The sequence below is a fragment of the Haliaeetus leucocephalus genome, unplaced genomic scaffold (genome assembly GCF_000737465.1).
Source record: "Haliaeetus leucocephalus isolate CR32 unplaced genomic scaffold, Haliaeetus_leucocephalus-4.0 Scaffold906, whole genome shotgun sequence".
Taxonomy (NCBI): Eukaryota; Metazoa; Chordata; class Aves; order Accipitriformes; family Accipitridae; genus Haliaeetus; species Haliaeetus leucocephalus.
The window spans coordinates 108,934-121,851 of NW_010973342.1; the positions used below are offsets into that span (position 1 = coordinate 108,934).

The following is a 12,918-nucleotide window of genomic DNA, read 5'->3' on the forward strand; positions in this document are numbered from 1 at the left end:
GTGAAGTTCATGCGTAATTTTAGTGCTTACTGCTAATTTTTGTCTCAGATTACCACCATCTGGAGCTGTGTAAATACTGTCAGTGTACTAACTAATCCAGACCGGACAGACCAGAGAGTCCTGTTTAATTCAAAATTCCCTCGGGCTAAATTAAGGTGAAACAACACCAAACGATCAGTTAAAGATTTTATTTATGACAGAAGCAAACTGAACTGGAGAGGCGTGGTAGTAGGTGGCAGGGTTTCTCACAACAGGAATTGGCATAAGACTACTTCTGTAAACCGTGTAACCATACACATCAATTCAGGGAACAAGGAGATCCTCCCGTTGAGTCCCGAGGTTCAGAGCAGACCCCCTTGCTTTCCAGACTCCTCCTCAGAGAAGGGTCTAGGGGCGGCTGGATCCACTCTTAGTCTCAGATTTGGTCAAGGGTTTATATCTTGAAACGGATGAGGTGTAGGGATTGTGGAAAAGCAAAGAGAGAAGAAGACAGAGAGAGAGAGAAAGGAAGAAAGATTTCACCGGTCCTGGGTCCAGCGTTGGTCCAGTCAGCCGAGGGGTCCAGTCCCGGTGGGCTTGTGCACCCGGGGCTTTGGTTTGTGTCCTTTTATCATCCTTGCCTCTCCTTCGGGCGGGCACCCGAACTCCTCAGGCTAATGAGCAGTTTGTGAGCCTTTGGGCTTGGGGGTCGTTTGTGGAGTAACTTCTCCTTTCCCGCAGACATGGCCATTGTTTGATCTTTGTATCAGAACAGGGAGCTGCGCACCCTCCAGCAGGCTCTCCCCCTCCTGTTGCTGATGTCTGAGCTGATGGGCTTTTCACCTTGGTTCCTTGCTGTGCAGGGTTTGTCTTTAAGCAGAACTTGCCCCACCACAATGTTTGAGACTTTAACTCTTTCAGTCTCTCACGACTAATCAGGGTCATGCATTTGTTTTCTCCAGGCTTTGAGCAGCATTCTCACCCTTATTTTATGCCTGCTATTAAGAGTTCACTGCATCTGTAGGCCTGTATTGAGAGGAACATCTGCTAATACCATTTACAGTAAAATATTTCATCTGACAGTGTCTGCTCTCTCTGCCTGGCACATTGGGGTTTTCTTCCTTTACCTGCACCAGTGCTAATGTGATTTTGCTTGCTTTGGGATGAGCAAATGTAAAATGTAAAATCCATGCTCCTGGTGATTCTCATCTCTGAGTAACCTTTGGTGCTTCTCATCAAATAGCAGCCAATGCACATCACTGTAGATCTGTAACAGATAATCAATCCCATGGTTATTAAATGGTGCAAGAGTAATTAGACATGCAGAGAAGATCAGTCATATTATCTGTGGATAGATATGATTCTGTTCTTTGCATGTTTTTATGCCACTCTTGTGAGCAGATTAGCACTTGGACTCCTTTCAATAGATGTTTGTTTCATACCTGGCATAATGAAAAGGCCATTTGACTTAATATATGTTTTTTTCCTTCCTTCCTTTGTAGGCATTTCTCTCAGTGCCCTTCCCATGTATTTGAGTGAAATATCTCCTAAGGAAATCCGTGGTTCACTGGGTCAGGTCACAGCAATTTTCATCTGTATTGGTGTTTTCACTGGTCAAGTTTTGGGGCTGCCAGAAATATTTGGGCAAGTAAGTGTTTAACAGATGTTTTCTGTGAAAGAACATAACCATGCTTAAAGTGCTGTATTTTCATATTTTGACTGAGTTCCATACAAAAGCAGAAAACAGAAACATTGGGGTTTTGTTTTGAAGCACTTTGAAAAGTGGTTTCTTCCATGTCTTTTAAAAGTGTGTACATGTGACTGAGTTTGGTAGATGTGGCAAGCAGTTTTAACAGCTCGAGCGGATTGTGTGTGTGCATATGCAGGTGTTGTGTCCCCTGCCCTCCCCCTTTCTTGATGTAGATTTATTTTTGCTGACTTCCAGTTTCTTTGAGTACCGTGGAAGTACTTCAGAGTTTTTTGTGTTTTTCATTTGTAATTTTTCAATGTGAGATAGAACTGAAGAAGGCTTGGTTAAGAGTTTGTATGAGGACCTGAACAGGAAGACTCTTGCTCAATGATTATAGTGTTCCTTGTAATGCACTCCTACTTTTAGAGTAGGACATGGAAGAACAGAGTTAATATATACCTTTATGGAAAGAGATTTTCTATTCCAATATAAGAGGCTATCTTGCTGTTGTAGCCTGAGATTAACTTGGTGGCCACTGGATGTCATCATTACCCTGAATAAATGAAGTCGAGGTTTATTCAGGCTGGCACTTGGAAATACTTTTCATCCGGAGATGAATCTTCAAGGCGGTGCAGAGGAAACGTCTGCAACAATCCTCTTGCAATGAAACCTGAACTAAAAATCCCTTCTGACAGCCAGCAAAAGTAGTAAACAGTTGAAAAGTGAGGAGAGCTTGTCCTCCTGTGTCCATCCAAATTCAACTCCTTTGTAAATTCATGGTACCATCCTCCCTGACACTTTTATTTTTGTCTGACCAGCTCTCCTCTTCTGTCTGTTTATCCTTGGGCTCACTTACCCTGTTCAGCTCTCCTGAAGGCAGATGGTTTGATTCAATTTACCCTTTACTGAAGGACAGATTATTCCCCACTCCCCTCACAAACCACCCCCCCACCCCCCACTGCCAAAGCAACTGATTTTAGGAAAAAGGTTAAAATGGCTTTCACTGACCTTCATTGTGTGGCTTCTACAGATGTTCCTTCTCTTACTTTGAAAGCTAGTCTATTACAAATGAATGTATTAAATGTCAAGAGGCTGGTTTGACTGCTTAGAATATGTCAGCCCTTATGTAGTAGGGTTTTTTTGGTTTGAGGGGTTTTTTTTTGTTTGTTTGGGGTTTTTTTTCGGAAACATGCATATGCTTTTAAAGGTGAGGTGTCATGCAAATTCTTATTTCCCTGTTAGGTCTTTGGGATTTTTTGCATAGGAAGTAATTATTCCTTGGTTTCAACTCACTCTTGCTCTTTTATTTCTCTTCTCCCCTTCCCTTCCTCCCAATTGTTGTCACTACCAAATTATGGAGCTTGCGTTTCTGCTTCTACAACCTGCTTTAGTATGCAGTTAATTAATATTACACCATTAAAGGTAGCCATTAATTTATGTAAGAAGAAATATGCTTTTTCTGTAGAACTAGTTCTTTTCAAGATGGGTAATATCAGCATGTAAAAGGAGCAGAATTAGCATATTTCCAGAAAATTATTGGAGCCAGCTTGAATTTTCCAGTTGGGTATGTGGGTGTATTTTCCTTTTAATGTATTAATAAAATTTAGCACTGAGGGGAAACCTCAGGCTGTTTGAAATACGATTCCCTAGTGCAGTCTTATCCTTCTTTGAAGGCTTTATCAAAATTTCTGTTGGTTTCAGTCAAGCCAGGATTTTCTTCCCTAGCTTTATGTGGTTTCCATCAGTCAGTGGGAGGTTTGCACCAGGAACAGCAGTCACTGCCAGAAGACGTTCTTGTAGAGGGTATGTGTGATGAGTTCACTTCTGTTGAAGCTGGGAGGTAGCAAACATGGTGTCCTTCTCCTGAGTTCTTTAGTCCTTGCAACACTTCCCCCTCTCCTCTCCCCAGCAAATACTTTGCTCAAATTTCTGTCACTTTGTTTGATCAAGTTCAAAAGTAGGTTCAAGATGTTTGCAGGCTGTTTTCTAGTTGTAGGCTTCTCTCTGATTAATGTCATGACTTCTGTTCACTAATGATGTAAAAGCTTCTTATCAAGTCATTCCCATATTATTTAGGGTTTTTTTTTTCCCCCTTTTCTTCTGTTGGAGACATCTTTGTTGCATTTGAAGTGAAACCAGTATTCCAGATCCACAACCACTGTTATTTTGGAGACAGCTATGCATTCATGGTGTCTTATTGATTTCAGCTGTAACTGGAAAGCAAACCCTTGCTTTCCTCAGAAGCCTGAGGTCATTTGTGTTATACTTAAGCCATTCTGTAGTATACCAATCTGTGGTATAATTCTACCTTTGTAAAATTTGTGAATTGTTTAAAGCAAATAGACAAGAAAGTTGTGATCAGTAGGAGCTTGTCGCCAGTGATCACCATTCTGCACGACTTCTTGCACTAGCAACTAGGTGTGGAAAAACACCTTTGTTAAGTCTGTCTAACAATGTCCAGCATTTTAATGATCATGGCATAAAACCTTACAGGAGTGGTTTTTTGTTGCTCTGTGGTTGGTTGTATCTATCAGAATTTGTTGTAAATAATACTAGTTACAAATACTTCTCTTCTGCCAATGTTTCATAACAATTTTCTCCTGAGCTCTGTCATGTATCTATTAACTGTAACTTGAGCAAATATCCAAGAGGTTATTCACCATAGTATCTAAGCAGTGATGGTTTTGAAGAAAGGAGGGACAAAGACGGAGTTGGACATCTTGCTGAAAGAGACTCTGGAACAGGAATGGACATGGGGAGGGCTGCAGGCATGGCCAAGGTCCTGTCTTGTAAGAGGAGGTGACAGCAACATTGCTTGTGTGGCCAAGTAAATAGAGGGAAGGGAGGTGAACTGACTGCACCATGTTAACACAAGAAACAAGAACTGCAGAAGGAATAGAGTGGCTTAATCTCAAGGACAATATTGCTACAAGAATAACTTTTTATAAATGTTCTATGAGTAAATGCATGCTGAAATTCAGCAGAGTGATGTTTGGAACAGACTCCTGGCCAAAGTAGCTTGAGCAGAAAATTTAACTTTTAAATTGGAGCCCGACGCATTTATCTGGATTATATGAGGTTGTTGCCTTCAGTGGTTCTGTAGAAGTCTCTCCACAGAAAAGGAAAGCATTTACGTAGGCTGTGGGGCATAGCCTTACAAGCATTTATTAAAAACCTAATTGATAACTTCCTCCATTATCAAATGCAACAGTGTTCCTTTAAACGTGGAAGTGTGATAAAAATAGCTCCAAAGCGCTGAGTATTACTTGATGCAGTTCAGAAAGTCCTTACTGCTTTTTGTGTCAAGTAGGTTAAGCAGCCCCAAAGTGATTTTTTAGCAATCTTTTATTTATGAAGACCTGCCCGGGTGAAGCAGGAGGCATGTGGGCAGCCCCAGGTTGGGTGCTGGGGGGCAATAGTCAGCTTTGGCAGTGTCTTAAGGCTGGTTGGCTGTTTCCTATTCCTTCGGCCTTCCCAAGTTTTCTACTGGAAGTGCTGAGGGTTGACTATCTTCTCATTTCCTTCTAATGCCTTTTTCATGCCAGTTCTGTCAACTTACTCTCATTATTATTTTGGTCAACTGTTATTTATCCCTTAATATCTTTCTTCTTTTTTCCCCACCTACTTTCTTCTCCTCCCATCACTTGTGTTCCTTGTGTTTCAGGTTTGACTTCATCTCCTCTAGTAAAACAAGCTCTTTAATCTCTTTCTCATCCTATGTCCCTTTCTCTGTAATAATTCTGGTTTTAAATTTGAACCTAGGAGGACAAGATTATACAGATAACCCAGATGTAATGAATCTTCTAAAAATAGAATTACATGACATACTTCCTTATTATTTCCTGGTTTTCCTGGAAATGTTTTGGCTGAAATATTACAGAAATGCATTTACTTTTTTTTTCTGTCATGCCATATTGATACAAACTTGCCAAACACTACTATATCCACTTTTAAAATTATAGTATAAAAGAGCAGATGCAAAAAAAAAAATCTAATTATGATTGTAAAACTTAAATACAGTCATTCTTTTGGATTCTGAATATATAGGCTTTTACTCTATTTGTCTCCAAAGATACTAATTTTAGAGTATTGAGTCTGAAGAAGGTGTTTCTTTAGTGTGCAATGCTTATGAAGTGTGATTATGTGAAGGAGAAAAGCTGCAGTCGTGACAATGGTCCTCTGCTGCTGTGGTTTGATATTCTTACTTTCTTTCCTCTGTCTTAATTCTCTCCCATCCAACAAATGCCAGCAATGCTGTTTATTCAAGATCCTGATTCTTGTAGGTCATAACCTATGGGAAACCACATCTATTATGTCTCTGTTGAGGTTTGGGAAATTACACGATGGTAAAGCTGGCTGGTGATCAGACTACAGAGCACAACGACTTTACGAGCTGGTGACCTGCTTCTCTCCACCACCCTGACTGCTGAGAGTAGTGTGCTCTTTTTCATGTGCTAGCATCTTGTTTTAGTCTTCTGTCAGCCAGAGCCCTTAATTCTTTGGAAGCCATGGCAACTGTAGATGGCAACTTGGTGCTGGCCCACAGGTGTGCAATCATGTTATCTGCTGTAATGTAGGCACCGAATTATTGCTACTGGCTACAGGATGATTTAATTTGGGGCATTTTTGGTTGTATAGCATGTGCAGCTTTCCATATATCAAACTGAAGGGAAAAAAAGATACTAAGATAAGGAGGAACTGTTTCAGGCCTGTCACTTCTTCAAACACTGCCTGTCCATTCTCTCTGTTTCTGTGATTCTGCAATTTAATCACCCAGCCCATTTTTCTGACAGATTGCTCCCTGCAAAGCAAAGGCCAATGCATTGTCAACTTCAGTTTTGAAAGTTCAAATTTACACTTACTGTCTTGAGGGAATATTGGCTGGCCTGATTCTGGCATATTCTGTGTATCCTCAGGTGTCTCTCTGTAACTAACTCATCTAGTTCCTCCTGCATGTAATGTCCTGATCCAAAGGTTTTCCTTAGGATGGTAGCATCTTTTAAATGTTGTAGACCACCAGGCTGTCTCTTCTATTGCTTCAGCTTGTTTAATGAAGGTGGTCTTTAATGTTTCCTTAAATGATAGAGGATTTAGTTTATGAATACATTTGCTGTAGTTACTATATTCATATTTTTTAATACATTGAGCCTCAGTATCTCTTTCATCTGTGTGCCCATAGGAAAAAGGGGAGGAGAAAAAATGTTTCACAGTGTGTATATGTATTCAGGACAGATAAAACTGGAATTGTTGCCTGTTGCCATGTTTTCCTCAGACTTCTGCTTTGAGCCCTGTGTGTAAGGTTTTGCCGAGCTGTAGTTGTTTCCCCTGGAGCTGCCCCCAGTGGCTGGCTGGCTCCGGCTGCTTCTCTGACCAGAACAGCTGTTTGCCATAGGTAGGCCAATGGAAAAATATATTTTGTTTACTTCGGGAACCCTATTTTATACACTTCAAGTGTTTCTAGGTCATGCACCCACAAGCTTGTCTAACTATATTGCACTGTTTCATAGTGGATAGTATGCTGTCCTAAAAACCTTGCTCTCCTTGCATCCTAAGGGTTATTGGGGCAACGCTTTCTGAATAATCCCTATTGCTGCTGTAGGTGTTTCCAGAAGGAAAAAAAAAAAAAGTAGAGCAAACAGAAAAATTGTAAAATTCCTGATGTGTCCCTCTCTTGAATGTTGTAGGTAGTTTTGGTCATCCTGCAGTGTAATCGAGCAATACAAGGTACAGGAGGGAGCAGCAATGATCAGAGATGGGAAGCGGCTTCTTGAGGAGCTAAGGCTGGGTTAAGGCTGGATAGCTCTTATGGGTAACCCCATGCTGGGTAAACACTTAAAGCAGTGCAAAACAAAGTACACCAGAGAAGACTCAGAATTTGTCTTTAAGTGACACACTGTCATTGTCTAGATTTTCCTCGATCTTTCTTTAAATACGCTTGGAATTTGTCATGTTGCAAAACTGTGGTGTAAGTGGTTACCGTTACGAACTTTATTAATTGGATGTTGTCTTCGTCATTGAAGCAACATGAATGACAGTTTTACATTCCACTTTTCTGAGGAATTTGAGCAGCTTTAATGCGTATCTGGCTAGATATTACCTGTTTTTAAAAAAGGAGTTAGCTGGAAATAAGTCTGTGACACATGGTGATACTGGCCAAACTGTCCTCCCCCCACAACTGATTATTCTAGCAAAGAAATTCTGTTATTGATAGAAATACCAATTTCTACAGCAAAATTAGCTAAATTTTGGAAAGGACTAATGAACTTCATAGACACTGTAGTCTACATCTAGTAAGGAAAGATTTCTGTGAGGAGTCCCTGTCAAGTTAGTTGTTCTTTATGCAAGTGGACTGTGCTAAAGAATAGTTGTGATTTTTTTTTTCCTTTTTTTAAAATCAAACTAAGAATTTCTGTAGATGCCGTGACAAAGTAATTTTCTTTACCAGACCTCTTAAAAATGACATAGTTGAAATGGCAGATAGTTGTGTGTTTAGGAAAGTTTATATAGAAGTTTTTCATTTTGCTTTACCAAGTTCTTTTTTACTCGTTCACTTGCACTAAAATAGACAGTGATGGAATAGGTAGTTGTACAGCCCGTGCAGTTGAAGACCGTTCTGAAAACTAAGCTTTGATTTTACTTGTCAAAGCTTCATTTTTAGTGTATTTTTTCCCCTTGTTTTTCTTTTTTTTAAACTGATCCTTCTTCCTAAGACTCTTGACTAAGGATACCTTAAAAACTGTCAGTAAATTATAGATAAAAAAGGAAAGCAATTCAGAATTGCTCAGGGGACCTGCAGCCTGCAGGTGGACATCAATAGCAAAATGGTCTGTTGGAGATGCTCTTGAAATGAATCTTACACATTAGCATGATAACACAAAGTATGAATCAACCAGTTTCCTCATATTTTTCTGTGAGCTCTTTTTGTTCTATATGTTTGTCTTCCCCTTGAGCCACAATAGTGACTATAGTTGAAGATACTTATCTTTCAAGATATGAGTGAGAATTTATTCCATAATATAGAACCGAGAGCTCTTGTGACAATGAGAGACAGGTAACTGTTGCAACTGTGTGAAGTATCTTTGAAATGAAAGCAGCTTATGCCTTATGGATGCACACTGTTTACAGAATATGAAAAGGTGTTTGTAGCTTCCATTAGAGTAGGACAAAAGCATCCCCTAGTTTAGCATTTTCCAGAATCACTCAAATTCCCAAAGTGTCCTGTATGTGATTATTTCAAACATCTGGCTGTGTAGAACAGAAAAATATAACATCTTCATTCTGCCTAGTTGTAGTCTAGAAATATAACAAAGCAAAGTCTAGTTGGAGGCCAGCGGCTAGTGGTGTACCCCCGGGGTCAATACTGGGTCCAGTCCTGTTCAGTATCTCCATTAATGACCTGGGTGATGGTGCAGAGTGTACCCTCAGCAAGTTTTCAGAGGACACCAAACTAGGAGATGCAGCTGATACAGCAGAGAGTCGTGCAGCCACCCAGAGGGACCTTGACAGCCTGGAGAAATGAGCTGACAGGAGCTTCATGAAGTTCAACACGGGAAGTGCAAAATCCTGCACCTGGGGAGGAACAACCCCAAGCACCGATATATGTGCTGGGGCCCACCCAGCTGGACAGCAGCTTGACAGAAAAGGACCTGGGTCCAACCAAGTTGAACATGAGCCAGCAATGTGTTGTTGTGGTAAAGAAGGGAAATTGTATCCTGGGCTGCATTAGGAGGAGTACTGCCAACAGGGAGGTGATCCTTCCCCTCTACTCAGCACTGGTGAGGCGATATCTGGAGTGCTGTGTCCAGTTCCGGGCTCCCCAAAACAAGAGAGACATGGACAGACTGGAGAGAGTCCAGAAAGGGATTTCTCACATGATGAAGGGGCTGGAGCATCTCTCCTATAAGAAAAGGCTGAGAGAGCTGGGACTGTTCAGCCTGGAGAAGAGAAGGCTCGGGGGGATCTTACCAAAGTGTATAAATACCTGAAGGGAGGGTGCAAAGAAGATGGAGCCAGGTTCTTTTCTGTGGTGCCCAGTGACAGGACCAGAGGCAGTAGACACAAACTGAAACACAGGAGGTTCCCTCTGAACATCAGGAAACAGTTGGGTATTTTTTCCTGTGAGGGTGACCAAGCACTGGCACGGGTTGCCCAGAGAGGTCGTGGAGTCTCCATCCTTGGAGATACTCAAACACTGTCTGGCATGGTCCTGGGCAGCCAGGTCTAGGTGACCCTGCTTGAGCAGAGGGGGTGGACCAGATGACCTCCAGAGAGCCTTTCCAACCTCAACCATTCTGTGATTCTACGAAATACTAAGTGCACACAGAATTGTATATAACAATTTACAATGCAAAGATCTCAGTGTATTTGTGTTGAACTTTTCAAGAGTGATTTCCTAAGGCTCTCAAACCTGAGCTCAAAGACCTTAACTAAACCGTATGCCCAAATATGTGAGTAGTCCTGTTAATTTCAGTGGGACAGTTTATATCCATAGAAACATGATGCTTTGTGGAGCCTATTGTAGTATATAAGTTGCTAGTTCTTAGTGAGATCTTAAGAGCAAAAATTAGTGTAGGACATAGGAAGAATAAACTAGGAATTTGGCTTATCAGTTCTGGTCCCTACTTTTTTTTTTTTTGATCCAGAGTCACCTGAGATGGAGCAAGATTTTGAGGAGGTGGTTTCAAGTACTCCTGTAAACACTCTGCCATTGAGACAGAGTTGCAAAAGGTGACTCCCAAGTTATTCTGGTCCCTGCCATTCCTCTGGACTGCTGAGCTTGTACAGTGTTTCTTAAAAGCACAGAAGCAAAGTGTCTTTATAGTCTTGTAGTAAAATGCAAAACTCTGAATTAAAGGCTTAAGCCTTACCAGAAGAGTGTTTTAAAACTTCTGCTAAGGATACAGGAGACACGGTGCTTGTAAATGGCAGCTCAAATCCTTAAGGGGATGGTATCTGCTAAGAATAACTCAGAAAAACACCCTTACAAAGAAAGGAACTTCTAAATATGATCTTAAAAAAAAAAAAAAAGAAAGAAACAAAAACAGAACTGGAAAACATTTCAGTGCTTTTTCAGATAATCACCGATTTCAGCAGGTGTTTGTATGCCTTTCTGAGCCTGGATTGATTATGTGTATCTGGATGGAAATCCGCCTGCGCTTCGTGCAAACTGGTACCAGACATGCCAATTAAGAATTGCTTGAGGTAGTGATTTTGAAGATGGCAATCCTTTTTAAAATATTCTCTGGGTTCCTTTTTTATCTAGGGATGGGAAATTTCCTGCATCTTTTCACAGTAACACATAAGGCACAGAGTTTCTTATTGCTGAAGTAATTTCTGTGTCATTTATCGAGGCACTTGCACTTAATTACAAGCTGTAAGTTGCCGATCAGGGGCTTGGCAGTCACCTCACCCAATAGTTGATGCAGCCAAGGGAAGCTGCTGTGCAGCCACCAGGTAGAGATACACAGCCTTAGTGCTGACAAGGGTACAGAAAGGCTGCCGGGGCCCTCTGGGTTGTTGCATATTCATAGTTCAGTAGTACCCATGGAAAGAGAAGGTCTGCTCCATTATACCAGCCCTGTTGGTGGGATGTGGTGGGTGTTGATATATTTGTAATGGAGACATTAAATGAGGTATTTTGTTTATATCTATCGTAGACCAGCTGAGATTATGTATTTAATGGAGAATATAAATCAACTTTTTATTGGTTCCCACAGACAGACACAAAGGTATTTATTAATCCCTTTTCTGTACAGAACTCATTAAGTAATGCATGGGAAAACAACTGTGAGTTCATATTTGCAAATGACATTCAGTCCATTAAAGCTGGACTTAAATTCCTGAAGTTTTAGGAGCAACACATGGCTGATTGGCCATATGTAGTATTCACATGTTGCAGTTTTGCATTTGGGAAGGAGAACATCCTGCAAGAAAGGGTTTGTCTGAATGTGGAAGTGGAAGTATGGTTACAGAAGAAAGAGAACTGTGGAGATACATATATTATTTTTAGACTTACTGCTGAACAACAGACTTCATGGTAGAGCACCTAATGTTTGGATGAAAGTTTATCATCAGGGAGGACTACTTTCTCATACACAGTTGAAACAATGCCCACCTAACTCTTGAGAAGATAAGATTTCTAGGTAGTAGTACTCTGTATAATTTGGTCAGTTGGAAAAGCAGTAGACAAGCTTTCATGGAAAGATGTCTTTCAACAGGGCTGAAGTAAAGACAGACTTCAAAATACTATGGAAGTTGAGAGCAGTTGTTTGTAATTTGTTAGACCCCTTTCTCCTGATCCACTGAAACATAGTTAACGTATGTAACTAAACTTACAGCACTTATTTATATTGTCTAGATATTTAAGGTTTGACTTCTTCCTTATTTGGCAATCTTAAAAGGGTGGACTTTTTCACTTATTGTAGTTGACCTAGTAACAGGCAGTATCTGTCTATGAACCTCATCTTACCTTGTGTTTGTTGGACTCTGCTTCAGAAGTTTATGAGCAAGTAAACGTTTTAGATTTGCCTGTCTCCTTAGTGCTTGAGTATCTGATAATATTTACAAATCTGTTATTAGTCTAAAGTGATTTGACCTGTGACTTCCTTCCCAGTGTGCTTCACATACTGGGGAGATAACTGCCATTTAAACCTTTTTGAAGGTTCTGGATGATTAACATTTCAGTTTTAATTTCCATTGTCCTTTGTAAAATCACCCATTTTTGCAAATTCATGTCCTAATATTTAAATTTGTCCTTTACAAATTGGATATTAATGCTGTGGTAAATTAGTCAAGCATCATAGGTAGCATGCAGTCATCATATTGAGTAATAAGGTGTATTTTCCAGACTTGTGTTTCTTAGTTTACTTTTGAAGCTACGGGCAAAAAGAAAAATCGGGAGGTATATTCTTGATTAGTATTTTGAGGGATTTTTTTAACTTAAAGTAAATGTCAAAATGAGATTTTTTTTTTTTAAATGTAAAGAGATCTGTTGCCATTAAAAAAGTGTGAAGATTGAATATTCAGCTGTTTCAGTTTTTTTAAAAACAACAGATGTTCTTTGGGGTTTTTAATAGGTTTTTTCCTTAACTTTGATATACCTTCAGTTTGGCAAAATATAATCACACAATAAAAGAATTGCATCTCATGTAATTTCTAGACACCCTGAAGCATTTTGCTTCACCTCCTCCTGCAGCCCCAGGAGGATGCAGGTTTCTGGAGTTGTGTGTGTTGCATCTGCCAGTTCCAGA

The 12,918-nt window shown here is 40.3% G+C and overlaps 1 protein-coding gene across 1 annotated transcript in view; it reads left to right on the forward strand.

Annotated features, from left to right (window-relative positions):
• The window catches only part of SLC2A9 (solute carrier family 2 (facilitated glucose transporter), member 9), a 106,672-nt gene that overhangs the window by 20,064 nt on the left and 73,690 nt on the right, over positions 1 to 12,918 (forward strand). The window contains exon 5 of the mRNA XM_010583450.1: positions 1,482 to 1,627. Within this exon, the coding sequence (XP_010581752.1) occupies positions 1,482 to 1,627 (146 nt within the window). The remainder of the gene's footprint in view (positions 1 to 1,481; positions 1,628 to 12,918) is intronic.